This window comes from Artemia sp. Qi Xiang Cuo, chromosome 9, assembly GCF_049724085.1.
Source record: "Artemia sp. Qi Xiang Cuo chromosome 9, ASM4972408v1, whole genome shotgun sequence".
Taxonomy (NCBI): Eukaryota; Metazoa; Arthropoda; class Branchiopoda; order Anostraca; family Artemiidae; genus Artemia; species Artemia sp. Qi Xiang Cuo.
In genome coordinates, this window is record NC_142802.1 from 73978507 (window position 1) to 74000875 (window position 22369).

Sequence of the window (22369 nt, forward strand, 5' to 3'; positions counted from 1 at the left end):
TTTTATTTCACATCTCAATCATTTCTAGAAACGTATGTCGTCCCTTGGAACCAAGAGAACGAAAGGACATTTTCTTTATGTAAAGGTACTGACTTTGTACTAGTGTTGATAGTGCGGGATAATGTTAACGGTAGCTATTCTTGACGGCACCATGTACATTGTGTGAAATTTTGGAATTGAAAATGCCCTTATAAGCGCTTTTTGCTGTTTTTTTTTCTGTCTAATGAAAAAACAGGATGCTGATACTCAATTTGACCAAAAATATGCTTCGAATGTTAATTCAAGCCAATCCAAATCTGGGTTGACTTCTATTAAGAATGGCAATCTTCTCTTCATTCGACAGCATGTTATTGAACTTTTTTTTTTAAGGAGTGTCTATGCCAAGAAACAATAGTAATAAGCACGTAATTGTATATGCGTTTTTGGGTTTTTTATTTGGGTTTTTATTATACTTGTCTGACTCCCAAATAATTGTATTGTTCATTGTATTTTTTAAGCCAACAATGTTTTCGGGCGTGGAAGGGGTCGTAGTCGGCCCAGTGATCAATTTCGGCCCTGACTTAAAAAGGACACTAAAACTTTAAATTTCTGGTCAAATAAGCCTTCCCAAAATTTCTACGATCAACCGATTTCTACGATGAAACCAGAAAAACAAAAGAATACACGTGATACATTACTCTTTACTAAGTCAACGCCATTACCTGGAATAAAGCTATTACAATAACTAAAACAAACTAAAAATGACCACATTACTCAGCTGCAGAATGAAGCTACTCTTGGAGCTTCCAGATATTATCAAAATCAAATCAAAATTGGCTGACTAGGCTTTACTAACTGCTGTTCAATTTGTAGCTGAAGAGTTGAAGACGTTTTGATTTGTACTATAGAACTAGAATTTAGGCGACAATTCAACTTTGAGTAGCCAAAGTTGGCGAATGATTTTGTTCTTAATGTCCTGGTGATTCAATAATAAAAAAAAATAAATAAAAGCCATACACTGTTAGTATTTAATACTGCTTTGCCAATATTATAATGTGGTTACCTAAAAATATTACGGCGATTATAACGGTGTGGGAAATACACAAACACAAAGTTCCAAAATTAACTGACTAGGTTTTTTTTATTTACAAGGGTTTTTGGTGTGGGGTTTGTAATGGCTACTTTATTCTTTAGCCCCATATGACTTTTGGACTTGAAACCCCCTTATTAAGCGCTTTTGGAATTTTTGTGAAAAATGAAAAATCAATTAAGGAAAAAATTTAATGAAAAATCAGTCATGCTGATACACAGTTTGACTACAAATTTGTCTTTGAATATTAATTCTAAAGAATCTGAGCTCGGGTTGACTTCTATTAAAGATGGAATTTTCCTCTTCATTGGAGAGTATGTTATTGAACTTTTGTTTTTATAGGCAGCGTTTGAAGCAATAAACTATTATAAATTAACACGTTATTTCTTTAGTTTTTTCTTCTTCTGCCGGTTTGATCAGTTTCTAAGCCATTAGTTGGAAGCTATCAAGCTTAAAATATTTTTTTGAATTTGATTTGACATTGCTTACTTTATTGCTGATTCTAATTCAATCCGGTTTGGTTTAAATTCTTTTTAACCTTATAGAAAAATAATTCATCCTTGGGGCCAACATTCTTGTGACTTTATTTTTTTATGTTGTGAAGTAAACTAGGGATTACAACTTTGGGGTAACCACTTGACAGAGATTATTTTAGGTTTAAGCAGCTCTTTACTTTCATTTGATTTCTTTTTGTTCATTTGTTTAATAAGATAAGATATATCACAAACAAAAAACTAAAATCCTGAAACTTCAAAACCTGGAAAAAGACCAGCGGTCAAAGAAGTCATATACAAGATAAATTCTCAAATGAAAAGTAATGTTTATTCACCGCCGGGGTTTGTTGTTTAATTGCTTTTTACTGTTCACATACGAAGGTGACTTTTTTTTGATGTTTGTATTTTTATTTTGTTCCATGGCTCTTTTTCTACTTTCTTGTATTCTTCTCACACTGAAGATAGCTGAATTGGGGCCTCGGCCAAAGTATTTACATTTGTCTCTTTTCATTTGCCGTGAATCATCTCGTTATTTGAAACTCCCCACCGAGGTACATTTTTTTGATAAGAAAACACGAAGAAATCATCATCATAGCCTGTGATGTTAGACGAAAATATGGCCACTTTTGCTTCGTTATTGAGCGAAAACGAAACCACATTTAATGCTAATATTAGACAACGTAACTTTTCGATGCACATTCCTGTTTTTCTGAATTTTTTAATCTAAATATCTGATTGACCTTGACTCACAAGATTCACTGGATCCTGGAATATTTAATCAGAACTTATAAATTCTGCATCGTACTCTAAATCCTTTTTTTGTTCTGAATGCTTTTCCTTTGTTCTAAGTTTATACTTTTTGAAGATCTTACGTATAACATCATATATAAAATCTGTCACGGCTCAGAATAAAATTTGCAGCTTGGCGAAAAGCTTTAAAAGTTCTTGTTGTCTGACTTTTCTTTAGATATTGCTATTTTCTTTCGGAATATTTGCTTAAAACAGATATTTTTTTTCTGGAATCCCATATCCATTCCACTCCATGATACCTTTTTTTTTTTTATCAATATTTGTAAATGTATTAGTGCCTTTGTATTTTTACAGGATCTATTAAAATGAGTAAGAGTTACGCATGATTTTATTGGTAATATTAAGTAATGAGTTTTGACCTGAAAACCCTTAGAAGAATGAACATACCTACAAAATGTACCGAAAAAAAACAGCTAAAGTTTGTTAGTAAACTACCAACAGTTTTTATGAATTTAACAACATAGTTTGATAAGTTATGTTAATAAAAAAAGTTGTGAAATAGGCTATTAATATAGATGGTTATACCATTTGTGTAGATGATTTAAGATACTTTTGCATTGCGATTATACCACCTACAATAAATATTCAAAATATTTATTGTTTTGAATATTTATTCAAAATAATTATTTATTCAAAGTCATGATTTTGAGCAATTTCCTGCACAGAAAAACCCTGGAGCTATTGAGGGCAAATCTTAAGTACATACACGTCGTGTTATCGTAACAAAGTATAATCACCTACGGAACAAGTACTGACAATACCTATCCTCTCCACACAAAAAAAGTGACCCTTTGTCCGCGTCTCCGGAGACGATTCCATGCCTATGTGAACCTGGCAACTAAATAGCGTAGTTACACAATTCAATACAACTTTCCCGGTCACTCGTCGCCTGAATCACGCTCTTGCATAATTTATTGGCTGGGAGCAAAGTACTTTGACTCGGAGCGATTAAGTAGTACAGCACTTTGCGTCTAGAGGCGCTGAGGTACCCGGGGTCACTTTTGGAGAGTTTTGTCAGTACTTGTTCCGTAGGTGATTATACTTTGTATCGTAAGTATGTTACCAATGGTTTTGAATACATCTATAATGCAAATTATTTTTTTTTTTAATTCTTATTACTACGTGAATAACTTTTAACTTTCTTCCTTCGAGAGTATTCCGTTTCAAAAGCTATTCCCATCTTTGGCCGCCGGTATCAAACAGTTCGTGGTAACGAACTGTAAGTAAGGAGCGACCCGGCTCAATGGTAACCGAAACTCTAAAAAACGGGATTTTGATACCAATAGATACATCAAAAGAATCAAATTTTAATTCTGATTTCAAATATATAAGTTTCATTAAGTTTAATCTTACCCATCAAAAGTTACGTGCCTGAGAAAATTTGGCTGATTTTCGAAAAAAGGGGGAAAGACCCCCTAAAAGTTATAGAACCTTAATGAAAATCACACCATCATATTCAGCGTATCAGAGAACCCGACTGTAGAGGTTTCAAGCTCCTATCTTTAAAAATGTGGCACTTTACATTTCTTGCCAGAAGAAAGATCACGGATGAGTGTTTATTTTTTTATTTTTATTTTTATTTTTGTATTTTTTTTTCCCCAGGGGTAATCGTATTGACCCAGTGGTCCTAGAATATCGTGGGAGGGCTCATTGGAACGGAAATTAAAAGTTCTAGTTCCTTTTTTAAGTGACCAAAAAAAATGGAGGGCAACTAGGCCCCCTCCCACGCTTATTTTTTTCCCAAAGTCACCCGATCAAAATTTTGAGATAGCCATTTTGTTCAGCATAGTCGAAAATATGATAAAAATGTCTTTTAGGATGACTTGATCCCCCAAAGTCCCCAGGGGGAGGGCTGAAAGTTATGAACTTTACTCAATGTTAACATATAGTATTGGTTATTGGGACGTATACAGACTTTTTCTGAGGTGCTTTGTTCTGGTAGGTGGGGGACGGAGAGGGGCGGGGGCTATATGGAAGGACATTGCTATGAAGGGGGCGCCGGATTTCCCAGCATTATTAAAGAAAAAGATCAGGAATTAAATAAAAAAGAACAAGTTTTTCAACTGATCAACTGATTGTGATTAAGAGGTCATTTTTAAAGAACTGGAAAAAAATTCGAACTATAGTTTAAAGAGCAGGGTATTGACTAGGGGCGAACCCCCTAATATACGTGTTAAAAATTTATGAATATAGAAGTTCGTTACGTAAGTTAATTCTAAGTTACGTATATTTATTACTAATAAAAACGTTCGTAAATAAAATTAAACAAGTTTCAGAAAAAGCCATTTAACCAAATATAATATGCAAATTTTGTTTTAATTATTCATGTACGGTGAGCCAAAATCAAAACCTGCATTAATTCAAAAACGTTCAAAAATTAAATAAAAAAACAAGTTTTTTTAACTGAAAGTAAGGAACGACGTTAAAACTTAAAACGAACAGAAATTATTCCGTATATGAAGGGGGCTGTCCCCCTCCTCAACGCCTCGCTCTTTACGCTAAAGTTTGACTTTCTCACAACTCTATTTTTTTAAACAATAAAAAAACTTTAGCGTAAAGAGCAAGGCGTTAAGGAGGGGGACAGCCCCTTCATATACGGAATAATTTCTGTTCGTTTTAAGTTTTAACGTCGTTCCTTACTTTCAGTTAAAAAAACTTGTTTTTTTTATTTAATCATTCCCAGAAGCCATAGTCACTGTCACTGGTGAAAGCGAAAGTCAAACCCGGTTAGCGAAAACTATGGTCTTGCCTTGGGAAGGTAATGTTCACTGGATTGCTTTCATAATTTGCTGGAGATTAATACACAGATTAATTCGAATAATGTGACGGATTTTGTGCCTTCCTGTACTGGACTTTATTGTCTACAATGTAGTTTAACTTTTAACACTGTTCACTGAAAACTAAGCGATACATCCACTTTTTTTCGAATCTTTCTGTAACAGAGGTCTTCACACCTTGAAAGCTAAACTGAGACCCTTAATCGGAATATCTATTTACAGTATGATTGACCGACGAAATGACCATACAGTGACTCTAAGCCAGATGTTCAATGATCCTTCATTCATGATGAATCCAGGGCAAGTTGATGCCCTGCTGCGCGGACTGCTTGAGGAATCGTCTCAAAATTTTGACAGCTCCATAACGGAAGAGGTAAATGGCATAGAAACCCTTGATTTATATTTATATAGCTATATAAAAATTTATAGTTATATTTATTTATATAGTTATATTTATGTAGCTGAGTATTTTCTAGGTGCAATGATAATTTATGGTAAACCGTGGTGAGTAAATGTGCTGACACGTGGGCTACTTTAGGAATCGTCTAAAATCTAAACACTTCCATATTGGAAGTTTTGAATGCCTTGATTTTTATTCTTTTTTTCATTCAGTTTTCATCAATTTTAGTTAAACTTTGCATTCAAAAATTCAACATAGTGTGAACAATCGTAAACATAGATTTTTCCTTTTAAGACAGTGATTTTACCGCCAAACAAAATTATCGATAGCAGATTTGGCTAAGTAAATTTCTTCCCCGAATTAAAAGGAAATCATTAATATAGCAAGGGATTGTCACCATAAAATTATAATACTGAGTGATTAAAGTTGCTAAGAATTATTCTGGGCATTGCTAGTATTATCTAGTTGTTTGGGTATTACTAATATATTACTAGTATCATTTAGGGTATTGCGGTTATCATAGGCAGCGCAATAGTGCTGCCTAAGTAAAGAACGATGTTGCTACAATGTATTATTTTTTTTGTGATTTTTCTGTTTTAGACCAGGGCACTTTGTATCGAAGGAGTTGTCGTAGAAACTTCAAAAAAAGCTCATTCGATCAAAAGCTGGAAGGGCTTGTGCCCATTTTAATAGTTGAAAGTGATTGCAGGAAAACTAACACCCCTGTCCCACCCACCACTTCCCCGAACACATCCAATCAAAATTTTGAGATAGCCATTTTGTTTGACGTAGTTGAAAGGTCCATAAGTTATGTCTTCGAGGATGACACCCCCCCCCCCATATCCCTCTGAAAAAGGGTTGTAGGTTAAACCCCTGGGACATATAAGGTTTTTATAGAAAGTGTTGTCATAGAAACTTAAAAAAGGGCTCACTTCGTATCGAAGGAATTGTCGTAGAAACTTCAAAAACGGCTAATTCTATCAGAAGTTGAAAGGGCTTATGCCATTTTTAATAGTTAAAAAGGATTAGAGGAAAGCTAACACCCCTCTCACACCCACCACTTCCCAAAACACATCCAGTAAAAATTTTGAGATAGCCATTTTGTTCGACGTAGTTGAAAGGTCCGGAAATTATGTCTTTAAAGATAACACTTCTCCCCCCCCACCCGAGCCCTCAGGCCAAGGGATGTAAGTTATGCCCTGGGGGCATATACGGTTTTATAGAAAGCGTTCTCATAGAAACTTCAAAAAGGGCTCATTCGATTAGAAGTTGAAAGGGCTAGTGTCCTTCTTAATAGTCGAAAGTGATTGGAGGGCAACTAACCCCCCTCTCATGTCCACCACTTCCCCAAACACATCCAATAAAAACTTAGAGATAGCCATTTTGTTCAACGTAGATGAAAGTTCTGGAAATTAGATATTTTAGAATGAACCCCCCCCCACAGCCTTCAGGGCAAGGCTTATAAGTTATGCCCTGGGGGAATATAAGGTTTTTATAGAAAGCGTTGTCGTATAAACTTCAAAAAGGGCTCATTCGATTGGAGATTGAAGGGGCTAGTGCCCTTTTTAATAGTCGAAAGCTTTTGGAGGGCAACTAACCCCCCTCTCAGGGCTACCACTTCCCCAAACACATCCAATCGAAATTTGAGATAACTATTTTGTTCAACGTAGTTGAAAGTTCTGGAAATTGGGTATTCTAGGATGACAACCCCCTCCCCCCACAGCCCTCAGGGCAAGGTTATAAGTTATGCCCTGGAGGTATATAAGGTTTTTATAGAAAGCGTTGTCATAGAAACTTCAAAATGAAGTCATTCGACTGAAAATTGAAAGTGCTAGCGCCCTTTTTAATATTCGAAAGTGATTGGAGGGCAACTATCCCCCCCCCCTCTGACGCCTACCACATCCCCAAACACATCCAATAAAAATTTTGAGAAAGCTATTTGTTCAACGTATTTGAAAGTTCTGGAAATTAGGTATTTGAGGATGACAACCCCCCTCCCCCTACACCCCTCAGGGAAAGGGTTATAAGTTATGCCCTGTGGGCATATAAGATTTTTATAGAAAGCGTTTTCGTAGAAACTTCAAAAAGGGCTCATTCGATTGGAAATTGAAAGTAATAGTGCCCTATTTAATAGTTAAAAGTGTTTGAAGGGCAACTGACCCAACTGCCCACCACTTCCCCAAACACATCCAATCAAAATTTTGAGATAGCCATTTTGTTCAACGTAGTTGAACGTTCTGGAAATTAGGTATTTGAGGATGGCAACCCCCCCACAGTCCTCAAAACAAGGGTTATAAGTAATACCCTTGGGGTATATAAGGTTTTTATAGAAAGCGTTGTCGTAGAAACTTAAAAAGGGCTCATTTAATTGGAAATTGAAAGGGCTAGTGCTCTTTTAAATAGTTGAAAGTTATTGGAGGGCAACTAACCTCCTCTCACGCCCACTGTTTCCTCAAACAAATCCAATCAAATTTTGAGAAAGGTATTTTGTTCAACGTAGTTGAAAGGTCCGGAAGTTAAGTCTTTGAGGATGACACTCTCCCCACAGCCCTCAGGGCAAGGGTTGTAAGTTATACCCTGGGGGTATATAAGGCTCTTATAGAAATTTTTGTCGTAGAAACTTCAAGAAAGGCTCATTCGATTGGAAATTGAAAGGGCTAATGCTCTTTCTTATAGTCGAAAGTGACAAGAATACCCAACATTTCCAAAAACACATTTAATCAAAATTTTGAGATAACCATTTTGTTCAGCGTAGAAGGTGTTGTCGTAGAAACTTCAAAAAAGGGTCATTCGATTGGAAATTGAAAGGGCTAGTGTCCTTTTTAATAGTCAAAAGTTATTGGAGGGCAACTAACCCCCCTTCTCACGCCCACCATTTCCCGAACACGTCTAATCAAAATTTTGAGATAGCCATTTTGTTCAACGTAGTTAGAACATCCGGAAATTACGTCTTTGAGAATGACAAACCCCCCGAAACCCCCAGGGCAGATGTTTTAACTTATGCCGTGGGGGCATATAAGGATTTTATAGAAAGTTTCGTCCTAGAAATTTCAAAAAGGGCTCATTTAATTGCCTTTATTAATAGTCAAAAGCGATCGGAGGGTGAATGACCCCCCACCCCCCTCCACGCCCACCATTTCCCCAAACTTTTCCGATCAAAATTTTGATACGGCCATTTTGTTTAACATCGTTGAAAGGTCTGGAAATTATGTCTTTGAGGATGACCCCCCCCCATAACGCTCAGAACAAGGGTTGTAGGTTATGGCCTTGGGGTATATAAGGTTTTTTATAGAAGTTTTTACCGAAGAAGCTTCAAAACGGGCTCTTTCGATTGGGAATTGAGAGGACTAGTGCCTTTTTTATAAGGTTTTTATAGAAGGCGTGGTCTATAAACTTCAGAAGGGACTCATTGGATTGGTAATCAAACGCTCTAGTGCTCTTTTTAAGAGTCAAAGTGATCAGAGGGCAGCTACCCCCCCCCCCCCCCACACACACACACTTCGTATTGTCCCGAAATCCATCTAATGGAAACTTTTAGATAGCCTTTCTATTTAAAATAGTCTAAATATCATGTAACAAGGCTTTTGTGGTTTGAAAAAAACCTCAGATATTAGGGGCAAGGGTTTTAAGTTATGCCCAAGGAGTATTTGAGGTCTTTATGGAAGGGATTGTTGTTTAACTTATTATTTTATGAGGGCATATAAGGTTTTTGTTGAATGGGTGGTCGTACAAACATCAGATGGGGCTTATTTGATTTGAAATTGGAAGTTATAGTGTCATTTTTAAGAGTCATAGTGATTTGAGAGCAAACAGCCCCCCCCCCCCTCCAAGCTCAGCATTTGCCTTATCACCTCAAATCAAAATTTCGAGATAACAATTTTATTCATCGTAGATGAAGGTTTTGGAAATTATGTCTATGAGGAAGACAACCTTCTCCCCCCTACAGCTCTCAGGGAAAGGGTTGTAAGTTATGTCATTGGGGCACATAAGGTTCATTTATGCTTTGGAGGGGACTCATTGGATTGGTAATCATAAGTTCTAGTGCCCTTTTTAAGAGTCAAAGTGATCAGGGCGCAGCTAGCCCCCCCCCCCATCCCACACACACAAAGACGTCATGTTTTCCTGAGATATGTCGTCATGTTCATGTATCCAGCAGATATTTTGAGACAGTCCTTTTATTCAAAATAGTCCCTATATCATATGCTGAGGCTTTTGAGGTTGATACAAACCACCAGAGCTTGAGGGCGAGGGTTGTAAGCTATGCCCCTTGGGCATGTAAGGTTCATACGGAAGGGATGGTTATATAAGCTTTAGAGGTGGCTCATTTGCTTGGAATTGGAAGTTCTAGTTCCATTTTAAGAGTCAATAGTGATGGAGGTCAAGTAGCAACCCCCCACCCAACTACCCCTCTTTTCACCAAATGCATCTGATTGAAATTATTCGGTGGCAATTTTGTTTAAAATTGTCCAAAGAACATATAACAATGCTTCCAGGGTTGGCACTCCCCTCCCCCCAAAGCCCTGGGGCAAGTTCTTTAAGTTATGCCCTGGGGACATATAAGGTTTATATGGAATGGATGGTCGTATTAAATTCAGACGGGTTTCATTTGATTTTAAATTGGAAGTTATAGTGCCCTTTTTAAGAGTCAAAGTGATTTGAGAAAAACTCCCCCCCCCCTCCACTCCAATCATTTCCCATAACAAATATCCAAACAAAGTTTTGAGACATCAGTTTTTTCAGCATTGTTGAAAGGTTCAGTAATTATGCGTAGCGATAGTTGTAGTAGCATTAGTAGCATTAGTTTCAGTACCCAAATAGCACTTTTTTTCAATACTCCCTTCATTCCACCATGCAATTTTTAACTTAATACCATTAACCGGTCCTGAAACATTGCTGATACGTCGTCTTGACAACCTATATGAGCATAGTGTGTTTCGATTTATTTCAATACAGTTACAATGTTGCCCAAAAGTTCCGCCTGAATAACCTTAGGTTTATTAGTTGTAGAAGTAGCATTAGTAAAAGTAGTAGTAGCAGTTGGAGTACATTTTATAATAGTGGTCTTCGCTTTAGTAGCAGTAGTAGTAGTAGTAGCAGTAATAGTAATAGTAGCAGTAGTTGTAGGAGTAGAAGCATTAGTATTGTGATGCAAATATTGTCTTTTGGTTAAAAACCTATATTCCTGCAGGTATTAAAAGGAAATATAAGCACTATAGGGCATATGGCTAATGACATGGGCAGTGATGCTCTGTCATAGCTAGTAATATCATTGATATTTTAAAGGAGCTAATTTAATTGAAAATTAAAAGTTCTAGTGCCCTCTTAAGAGTAAAACATGATTGGAGGGCAGTCAACTCTCCTCTTTCGCCCATAATTCCAGACACTTCTAATCGAAATTATAAGACATCCATTTTGTTCAGCATAGCTGAATGGTCTAGTAACTATATCTCTAGGGTTATTCGGCAGGTCAATCCCCCACAGCTATGTAATTTGTCCATTATGCTTAAAAACCAAATGTTGCTTTAAAATTAAATCAAAACCCACTGTTTGTATGCTGGTTGCCAATAAAAGCCAGAGTATAATTTGTACTTTAGTTAAAAAAAATTCTTTTAAGTGTTTTCACTTTTATAGCTTTAAGAAATCAAAAATTAATTAAGATTTTAAGAAATAAATATCAGCGTATGTATATAAAACTGACAATGCACATTCATTTGAATTTTTTCATTAAAATACAAATTATATTCTGGCTTTTAGAAGGCATTGGGGTTTTGAAGCCTGCTCATATTAATTTCCGCTCCTTTTGAGTTTGACTCTGTTATTTATTTTAATTTCTGTTCGTTTTGGGTTTCTTTTATTGATTGATACTGATTTACGGTAGCTGTATGCTTGGTAGATTATTTGATTCTATTTTTGTTCATTTTTGGTTTAATGGAGTTCTTTGCTTTCTTGAAAAACTTCTTTTGTTGAAAAAGTTTTTTTTTAATTAATCAAGTAAGGAGCGATATGGCTCAATTGTACACAAAACTCTAAAAATGAAATTTTAATACTAATAGAAATATCAAAAGAATTAGCTTATTATGCTGATTCCAAATACATAAGTTTCATTAAGTTTAGCACACCTATCAAAGGCTACGAGCCTGAGAAGATTTGCCTTATTTTCGATAAAGGGAGAAAACACCCCTTAAAAGTAAAATAATCTTAATGAAAATCACACCATTATATTAAGCATACCAGAGAACCTTATTGTAGAGGTTTCAACCGCCTATCTGCAAAAACGTGAAATTTTCCATTTTGTGTCAGAAGGAAGATCATGGATGCGTGTTTATTTGTTTTGTTTTTTTGTTTGTTTTACCCAGGGATGATCGTATCGACCCATTGGTCCTAGAATAATGGATGAGGGCTCATTCAAACAGAAATTAAAAGTTCTAGTGTCCTTTTTAAGTGACCAAAAAGATTCAAGGTCAACTTGGCCCCCTCCCCCGCCCCTTTTTCCCAAAAATGTCCGATCAAAATTTAGAGATAGTCGTTTTGTTCATCATAGTTAAAAGGCCCAATAACTATACTTTTGGATATAAAATGAACCCCACCCCACGCCCCAGGGGAAAGGTCCTTAAAGTTATAAAATTCGTCCATTGTTTATGCATATTTTTTATTGGGAAGTATGTATACATTTTCGGGTGAAGAGGGGGGATTTTATGCCGAGGGTTTTTTTACGGGGCAATTTTCCATGGGGAGGGCAGTTTCTAGGGGTTGAACTTCTCAGGAGAAATTTTGCAGTGAGAAAAGGAAAGTTTCCAGGGGGAATTTGCCATAATTCCTATGCAAAATTGTTTTGATGTCTTGCTTTATCTTTTCCGTCTCAATTTTACGCGCGGAGGTGTTAAGGGTAATTTTCCGGGGTTAATTTTCACTGGGTTTGAATGATCTAGAGGATAATTCCATTGGAAGGGATTTTTCTCCATGGAGGCGCAGCCAGATTTCCTGGTATTATCTAAAAACCATCAGAAATTAAAAAAAAATCAACTGAAAGTAAGGAGCAAAATCAAAACGAACAGAAATTATTACGTATATGAAGGGGGCTCCCCCTCCTCAACACCTCTCTCTCTTTTTATTTTTAACAAATGGGTCACAAAAAACATCATAGAAATCTCCATATAATACTAACAAAACAAAACTGCATATAATACTAACAATATCAAAATAGGTCCCGACGCATATTAGCGTGTTTGGGATTACCAAAAAAAGGGACGCTTCAACAACTAAAACACTAATACACTTCCTCGGGGGAATAGAACTCTCTGACTCCTCCTCCCCTTCTCCACCCCTACTAAACAATTAATCAATATTCTAAAGATAATAATTTTTTTTACAGGGAACTTAAAGGAATCCCACACTCATACTCTATGATTCATCATGCTTCCTTTCATGTACCGGCAATCACCTTAATCAACACAAAAATCAATTTCCCTTTTAACACTCACAAGCATATACTCACTCCCAGATCAATCACTTAACCCATGTCTACAATACTGGTTAAAACAAATACATCGCAAAAAAGCACGAAATTCCTCAAGGTGCCTTCTTACCTTTTACTTCCGCCGGAAGCCTGTTCCATACTTCAGGCCCAATATACCTAATAGAAAATTTAGATCTAGTAGTAACTGGAACCAGCGTTCTTACTAAGTCAACATTTCTAGTTTCATAATTATGTTCCCTTTTATTATAAAGTTCCGAAAAACATGCAGGTGACAAATTAGAAAAAAATTTATACATTAACAAATTTACATAAAATTTAACCAAACCAAAGAATGGTAAAATTTTTAATTGGTGATACCTCGATCTATTCTGGGAAAAGTTATTGGTCAAAACTCTTACAGCTTTATTTTGTAAAACACGGAGTGGATACAAATGGCTGGTGAACGTCGACGACCAAACTGTAACACAGTACAACAAATATGGATGAATAAGAGACAAATATAAAATTCTATTGACTTTTTTGGGAAAAGATTTTTTCAGCTTCTGCAGAGTTCCAACATTTTTCGCTAATTTAGTACTTATTAATTTAGTACGCTAATTTAGTACTTAGGTATACATCTACCATTACACCAAGATACCTTACAATACTTGTCTGTTTTATACTTCCATTTACTAACTCAATTTCTTCAATCCATGGATAGTAATTTGCCCTTCTACCATATAAAATGAACATTGTTTTCTTCTGATTAAAAAGCAGTTTGTTCACTCGTATCCACTTCTCGATTATCACCATTCTTTGTTTCATGCCATTTTTCACATCCACTTCTGTTTTCGCAGCCATTTTAAACTGAGCATCATCAGCAAAACTTGGAAGTATTGCTCGCACCAGGCCATCATTGTACCTTGAAATTGACATTTGCTTGATACGTTCATTTATATCATTAATGCACACAGACCCCTGTGGCACACCACACTTTACTACCATCTCTTCTGACAGGACTGTGCCCAGCCCTACTCTTTGCGTTCTTCGTTCAAGAAATGAAGCAATCAATTTTAGACTTTTAAAACAAATTCCAGCATTTTCAAGCTTAGCCAATAAAATCTTATGATCAACACAGTCAAAAGCCTTCATAATCAGAGGCAACGCTGTAGCCTATAGTAAAGGCCAAACGGCTCCAATGTTTTATTATTTTTTTTTCCAGAGGGACTTCATATGGAAGGGGTCGTCGTATAAACTTCAAAAGGGGCTCATTTGATTGGAAAACGAGAGTTCCAGTTCTCTTTTTAATAATCGAAAATGATTGGAGGGCAACTAGCCCCTCCCATGCCCATCATTCCCCCAAACACATCCAATCAATACTTGGAGATAGACATTTTGTTCAGCGTAGTTGATTTCCAGATAGAAAATATGTTTTTGAGGAGGATACTCCCCCATAACCCTCAGGGCAAGGGTTTTAAGTTTTGACCTGGGGGCAAATGGTTTTAAGTTATGCCCTGGGGGCATATAAGGTTTTAATAGAAGGCGTTGTCGTAGAAACTTCAAAACAGGCTCATTCGAATGGAAATTAAAGAACTAGTGACCTTTTTAATAGTCGAAAGTGATTGGAGTGTAACTAGCCCCCCTCCCTCCACGCCTATCATTTCCCCAAACACATCCAATCAAAATATTCAGATAGCCATTTTGTTCAGCGTAGTTGATTTCCAGATAGAAAATATATTTTTTAGGAAGACACTCCCCCACAACCCTCAGGGCAAGGGTTTTAAGTTATGCCCTGGGGGCATATAAGTTTTTTATAGAAGGCGTTGTCGTAGAAACTTCAAAACAGGCTCATTCGATTGGAAATTAAAGTGCTAGTGCCCTTTTTAATAGTCGAAAGTGATTGGAGGGCAACTAACCCCCCCCCCCTCCCCCACGCCCATCATTCCCCCAAACACATCCTATCAAAATTTTCAGATAGCCATTTTGTTCAGCGTAGTTGATTACCCAGATAGAAAATATATTTTTAAGGAGGATACTCCCCCACAACCCTCAGGGGAAGGGTCTTAAGTTTTGCCCTGGGGACATATAAGGTTTTTATAGAAGGCGTTGTCGTAGAAACTTCAAAACAGGCTCATTCGACTGGAAATTAAAGGGATAGTGCCCTTTTTAATCGTCGAAAGTGATTGGAGTGTCACTAGCCCTCTTCCCCCCCCCCACGCCTATCATTTCTCCAAACACATCCAATCAAATTTTCAGATTGCCATTTTGTTCAGCGTAGTTGATTTCCAGATAGAAAATTTATTTGTGAGGAGGACACTCCCCCACAACCCTCAGGGTAAGGGTTTTAAGTTATGCCCTGGGGGCATATAAGGTTTTTATAGAAGGCGTTGTCGTAGAAACTTCAAAACAGGCTTATTCGATTGGAAATTATAGGGCTAGTGCCCTTTTTAATAGTCGAAAGTGATTGGAGTGCATCTAGCCCCCCCCAAGCCCCTCATTTCCCCAAACACATCCAATCAAAATTCTGAGACATCCTTTTTGGTCAGCCTAGTTGATTTCCAGAAATAAGATATGTTTCCGAGGATCACACTCCCCCAGAACCTTCAGGTCAAGGCTTTAAAGTTATGCCCTGGGGGCATTTAGGGTTTTTATAGAGGGCGTAGTTGTAGAAACTTCATAACAGGCTCATTCGATTGGAAATTAAAGGGCTAGTGCCCTTTTTAATAGTCGAAAGTGATTGGAGGGCAACTAGCCCCCCACGCCCATCATTCCCCCAAACACATCCAATCAAAATTTTCAGATAGCCATTTTGTTCAGCGTAGTTGATTTCCAGATAGAAAATATATTTTTGAGGAGGATACTCCCCCACAACCCTCAGGGCAAGGGTTTTAAGTTATGCCCTGGGGGCATATAAGGTTTTTATAGAAGGCGTTGTCGTAAAAACTTCAAAACATGCTTATTCAATTGGAAATTAAAGGGATAGTGCCCTTTTTAATAGTCGAAAGTGATTGGAGTGTAACTAGCCCTCTTCCCCCCCCCACGCCTATCATTTCTCCAAACACATCCAATCAAATTTTCAGATAGCCATTTTGTTCAGCGTAGTTGATTTCCAGATAGAAAACATATTTTTTAGGCGGACACTCCCCCACCACCCTCAGGTCAAGGGTTTTAAGTTATGCCCTTGGGGCATATAAGGTTTTTATAGAAGGCTTTGTCGTAGAAAATTCAAAACATGCTTATTCGATTGGAAATTATAGGGCTAGTGCCCTTTTTAATAGTCGAAAGTGATTGGAGGGCAACTAGCCCCCCCCCCCACGCCAATAATTTCCCCAACCACAACCAAACAAAAGTTTGAGATATCAATTTTGTTAAGCGTAGTTGATTTCCAGATAGAAAATATTTTTTTGAGGAGGACACTCCCCCAGAACCGTCCGGGCAAGGGTTTTAAGATATGCCCTGGGGGCATATAAGGTTTTTATAGAAGGCGTTGTCGTAGAAACTTAAAAAAAGGCTCATTTGATTAGAAATTCAAAGGGATAGTGCCCTTTTTAATAGTCGAAAGTGATTGAAGGGCAACTAGCCCCCCCCCGCACGCCCATCATTCCCCCAAAAACATCCAATCAAAATTTTAAGATAGCCATTTTGTTCAGCGTAGTTGATTTTCAGATAGAAAACATGTTTTTGAGGAGGACAATCCCCCACAACCCTCATGTAGCGATAAAAGAAATTGGTCACAGGGCTTAATTGTGGTGATAAATATTGACCGCGTCAAATCTAATCTTAGGCTTTAAAGCCGTGAACTTACACCTTATAAGTTCTCCGATAGCGCCACTTATAGCGCTAAGTACTGTGTCATATGTAATATTATGATTTAAAGCGGTGTACCGATCGCGCCAGTTCTTTCCGGGTGATTCTTCTTAGGCTACTTAATAGGCCAGGCAAGCTACAAAAATAATGAGAAAGTTGAGTTTATGATCGCGCCACCCTCAATTATTGAGGGAAAATAAAATGTGTAGCCATATATATGTGACCTCTTTTCCTCAAGCTTTTTGGAGATCGGATTCAATGTGGACGTACGTTGGAGACCCATGAAGTACTTACTGTTAGTTTGACAAGATCAAGGCATATAAAATAAAATAAGCATAAAATAGAAAAGCAGAGGTTTTATTGAGACCTACATGTTCAGGTGTACAGCAATGTGTCACTTCAAATAACGGCAAATAATAACCAAGTCTCTACAATAACTGCATAATAATTTGAATCGCAATGCCTGAATGCCATAATAATTCTGTCGACAATAATGAGAGAACGAAAAACACTTTTCTTCACTATATATCCTAAGTCCTGAACATGTACCGTGTGAGCTACTCCAAGATTGGCCGAAGACCTGAGGCGGGCCAAACCCTCCGTCCAATAACCTGTCTTAAATATTTTTGATGATTTAGAAGTTCATACACTCTTATCCCTTAAGACTTCCTGCGAAAACATTGTAATTTGTAGTTTTTTTATTACCACTCTTCTCGGCGAAATTCAAAGCTGGATAGTGCCGTTCTTTGTCTGAGGATGATACAATTTTTCTCTTTGCAGATTAAGGACTTTTCTTTTTTTGAAACTAGATTTAACTTATTCAGAGGAGGTCGGAATTATCCTTAGAAAGAAGGAACTTTAATTTTGTATTTGAAATATATCGCATTTTACTCACGGTACATATTACCCTTCCCATTATTTAATGACGTCCCGTCATTAGGACTTGCTTGCCTTTTGGCTTTTGAAATGTTCGCAATTTATTAACTACTTACTCTAAATAATTATTTCATACTTATGTTTGGCTTAATCAGGAGTGCTAATAGTTTTCTCTATTACTTTTCTTATTTTATTCTACATTCCTACCTTAAATTCATCTACCTGACTAAGATTATTCATGGTTCTAACCTAGCTACTATGCTAAGGATTTTTATTTTCTACATCTAACACTGATTACTTTTACATTTCCAACAAGGTTGGGGCTATTCTACCTTTACATCATATTTTTTTTTGAATTCACCTTTTACAAGGCTTTTTTTTATATTGCTGTCTATAGGGCACACTTTTTTTCTATCTACGCTACATTAAATGATTAGCTCGAAAACGCTACACATAACTATATCTGGACATCTAACACTACATATAAGAACGATTTAAAACACGCAATATTGGGTTTACCATGTTCACTGGTAACATTAGAACACTTTAACTGGGGATGTTTGCTACGCAACGTTAATGATAGGATATTGGGATTTTTGAGTTATCAAAATTGTTAAGAAGTAACATATGTAAATTCACATCTATTTCATCACCATTCATATCCGTTTAGCGTACTCAATCCTTCTGTTGTAAATTATTGTCCTTCACTAATTTCGTCTTGGCAAAATTTTTAAAGCACTTACAATATAGTTTCTTCATGGAACAGTTCGACCATGATTGTGTTCACACGACAAGCTTTCTTTAATTGTCAAATGGAAAATGATACTTCCAACTACAGGTGTGGGAATATGCTATCAGAGTTTATTCTCACCTGCTTTTTGATAGTTCATATGGTGCCTTGTCATTAAGGGGTCGAACACTGGGAGTGCGTTCATTTTCTTCTCAGTCATATAATTTTTTGGGATATTTTAAGGCACATAGAGAATGTATTTCTCGGATAAAATTATTCATTCGTGCACTTAGGGTTCACAGTTCTCTTGTAAAATTTTTAGTTCGCGGCTTGCGTCTATTAACCTTTGCGGTGATTCCTAGGTTAATCACAGGGGAATTGAAGTTTGGATTTGGAATAGTTTGACATCAAAATATAGTGACTCCTTCAACATATTGTCTTTAACTTGTGGGAGGGGTATACTGTCACTGAGAGTTAGTCAATGGGGTTAGTTTTGGTTTCTGTAATTCAATGGTGGGTTTCCAGGTCCATTTTTCAGAAATTATCTCGTAAAATTCATGGGATAACAAAGATGAACTTTCCACACAGAGGGGATAGGATGGATTCCGAGAGATGGTCGAAAGGGATTCGACGCGTGTGTCTGTGACACATAAATAATTTTTTGGGGTCATCAAATATCATAACTATACGGTCATATGGTATATGGGACCATAATGATTATCAAAGGCGATATTTATGAACTTATATCTTGTACTGGTCGTTGGGGTTCTCAGAATTTATGTGATTATATAGTTCAATAATGCCCTGTATACTGAGATTCAAATATAATGTTACCTGATACGTAATATGGTTCGTGGTCGAGGAAGTAACGATCAAAGGTAACTATTATTTTCGTAGACGAAGCTGGGATGAAATTGGCTGGAGTCTATGGTGAGTACTCTTCGTCGGTTGAGGTATGATGAAAATAGATGCTACTAGGTTGTATCTGCACTGGACAACTCTTTGTAATGATCGATACCCAATATGTCAATCCACTTCCTGTAATAAAAATAACGAGGCAGAATCACACGTTCTTTAAAATCAAGGAGTCATAATACATAATAAACAAAAATTGGCATTGTTGCTGTAAATAAGGTCTCTTCATTATTTTCGTTAGCATACTTTAATACACACATTTCTCTTTAATTTCCTTCGGCATTTATTTAATACTATGTTAGATTTAAAATAACCATTTAACATAATTTACGCTATATTATTAAGTTTGAGGTCTAATTTTACAACATATTTCTTGCCTGCATTGTTCACGCACGTCAGTGCTGTTTAAGAAACGCATGTTGCAGCATCTTAACCGCACGGTTTTACGTAAACGACACTACAATGAGGGAACAAGACATAGCGAGGACGAGTGGAGACCCCTATACCCAGAATCACACGTTCTTTAAAATCAAGGAGTCATAATACATAATAAACAAAAATTGACATTGTTGCTGTAAATAAGGTCTCTTCATTATTTTCGTTAACATACTTTAATACACACATTTCTCTTTAGTTTCCTTCGGCAATTATTTAATACTATGTTAGATTTAAAATAACAATTAAACATAATTTACTCTGAATTATCCAGTTTGAGGTCTAATTTTACAACATATTTCATGCCTGCTTTGTTCACGGACGTCTGTGCTGTTTACTAACCACATGTTGGTGCATCGTACCTGCACGGTTTTACGTAAACAACACTAAAACGAGGGGACAAGACATAACAAGGACGAGTGGAGACCCCTATACCCACTCGTTTTCTAATGTCTTCCCTTTTTCTTGGCTTAGACGTTCTCGTGTGGTTCCGGGTTTAACCTCTGCATTTCAGCTGTTTCCCCTTGTTCTTCTCTTGGTTTTCGCCTTCTTAGTCTCAAGATTTTTCCGTAATTAAAATTCAATAAGGTTCTTATGGTCAGGGAAGTCGCGAATACGAAACATACGGGCAGGAGCATGTTCCACCAGAAATTGGTTGAGAACAACCCGTATCTATTATCCACATACGTTAATCTCTGGTCTTCATTTGTAAATAGGGGAATCTGGGAATCTAATGCTTCTCTTATTTTTGTAAGCCTTATTGTCCCTTTATTCTTTTCTATTTTGGACCATATCGACGTTTTCATTTCCTCGTTTTCTAAATTGGGAATAGTGTACGACAGGTTAATTACCTTGAAGTTGGTTATATTGGGACTTATTATCTTTGTGCTCGTGGTAATTAACGGCGTTCGAACAGTTGACTCTTTGGTTACAAGTCGACACCCTTGTTTTATGCTTATCGTACCCACATTTTGTAACAGTGACTATGTTTTGTAACTTGTGTCTACTCTTTCTGTTTTATTGTAATAAGACAAAGTTCCAACAGTTTCTCTTGGAAGTAAAAATAACCAAAGATCATTTCTAAGGTGTATGAATATTTCTCGCTTAGTACTTCCTATCACGGCTTCTTTCAGTTGGACTGGGTACATCGTACTAGAATGGCACGGGTAGATTTTTTGTATCAAAGGAAATTATTCGAATTAATAATATGCAGTGTTAATTTTTAATTAGAATTTGTGTTCGGGAATTGATATATGTTGAACAAAATTTCTCTACAGCATTTTTATAATTGTATAATTTTTACTCGTAAATTAAAAGTTTTTAAGTTATTGTTCCTTTATGACGCCTATCCATAAAAATTTTTTTTTTGTATTTTTATGGGTATTTTAATCTGTCCGGTCTCTTAACCATTCTACCTGACTGTGTCCTTACTTTCTCCTCGACTTCTTGCGGTTTTCTCCTTTTCAGTTTTTCTATTGAAATAAGATCAAACTTTTTGTATTGTTTTTTCAAAAATTCTTGCCATTTTAATTTTGTTTCCTTCGCGTGTACGGCTGCTGAAGTCGGTCTTGATTTCCCTATTTCTTTAACTAACAAATGTTCTGATTCATCGACAGACTCTTCTGAACTGGTTTCTGACGATTCTCTATCATATGTTTTAGAGTTTGCATCTTGAATTTCTGAAGTATCACCTCCCCTTACTTCGTAAATTTTTACTCCCATGGAAGTAGAAGGTTTATTCTCTAAGTCCTCGCTTTGAGTTTTCAACTCGGGAGATTTGAAAGTTTCTTGAGAGCTTTGAGAGGAATCAAGAGCTGTCGCGGGGCTCCTCCACTGTTTGAACGCCATGTCTTCAGGGGGATGGGGCATTTTTTGCACTAGGGATTCCCTCCATGAAGTCCACTGTTTAGGCTTGACCTTGGACACAGTTATATCATGATATTGTCCTTGCTGGTCATCCTTGGGATTTTTATTCTCGGGTAATTTACTTTGACTCGTTTCTATCGGGAAATTTATTAAATCCATAGCTTCTCGCAGGTTTGTCTTAGTTAAATCTTTGGGAGGAGTTTTCTTTAAAGTAATACCGGGGGTTTCTACATCTCTGTTCAATTCTTCCTGCAATGATAGGGGCCTTTCTATTGGTGTTGGAGGGGAAACCATATCGTCTGGAAATCTTTTGGGTGGACAAGGGGTCGAAATTCTATCAGGGAAAAATTGGGTTTTTGGAGATATCGTATAATCTAGTTCTCCTGCGCTCTCCGATGAATAACTTTTTTGATCTTTTTGCGTTTTTATTTCAGGAAAAAATCCTGGTATTAGGGATTTTTTCTTAGGAATAACTATATTTTTCATTGCTAAAAATTCTTCAAAGTTTTTCTCATCACTGTCATCTTCAAAATAATCTTGTTTAAAATTAAAGGGTCTTAGCTCTGCCAATCTTGATTTAGGGGGCTCATTTTCCGAATCTGACGAATCAGTAGAGGAGGGATGTGACACCCATCTTTCCGGAAATTTGGCTCTTTTTATTCTGCTAACATGTGCCTTGTAAGTTCTTCCACTATCGGGGTTCACCATTTTAAAAGTATAATCGTTATCGTACT

At 36.7% G+C, this 22369-nt stretch overlaps 1 protein-coding gene across 1 annotated transcript in view; it reads left to right on the top strand.

The window, feature by feature from the left end:
• LOC148949019 (immunomodulatory peroxidase-like) overlaps nucleotides 1-22369 on the top strand; it is a 151220-nt gene that overhangs the window by 84326 nt on the left and 44525 nt on the right. The window contains exon 11 of the mRNA XM_089094867.1: nucleotides 5373-5523. Coding sequence (XP_088950993.1) covers nucleotides 5373-5523 — 151 coding nt within the window. The remainder of the gene's footprint in view (nucleotides 1-5372; nucleotides 5524-22369) is intronic.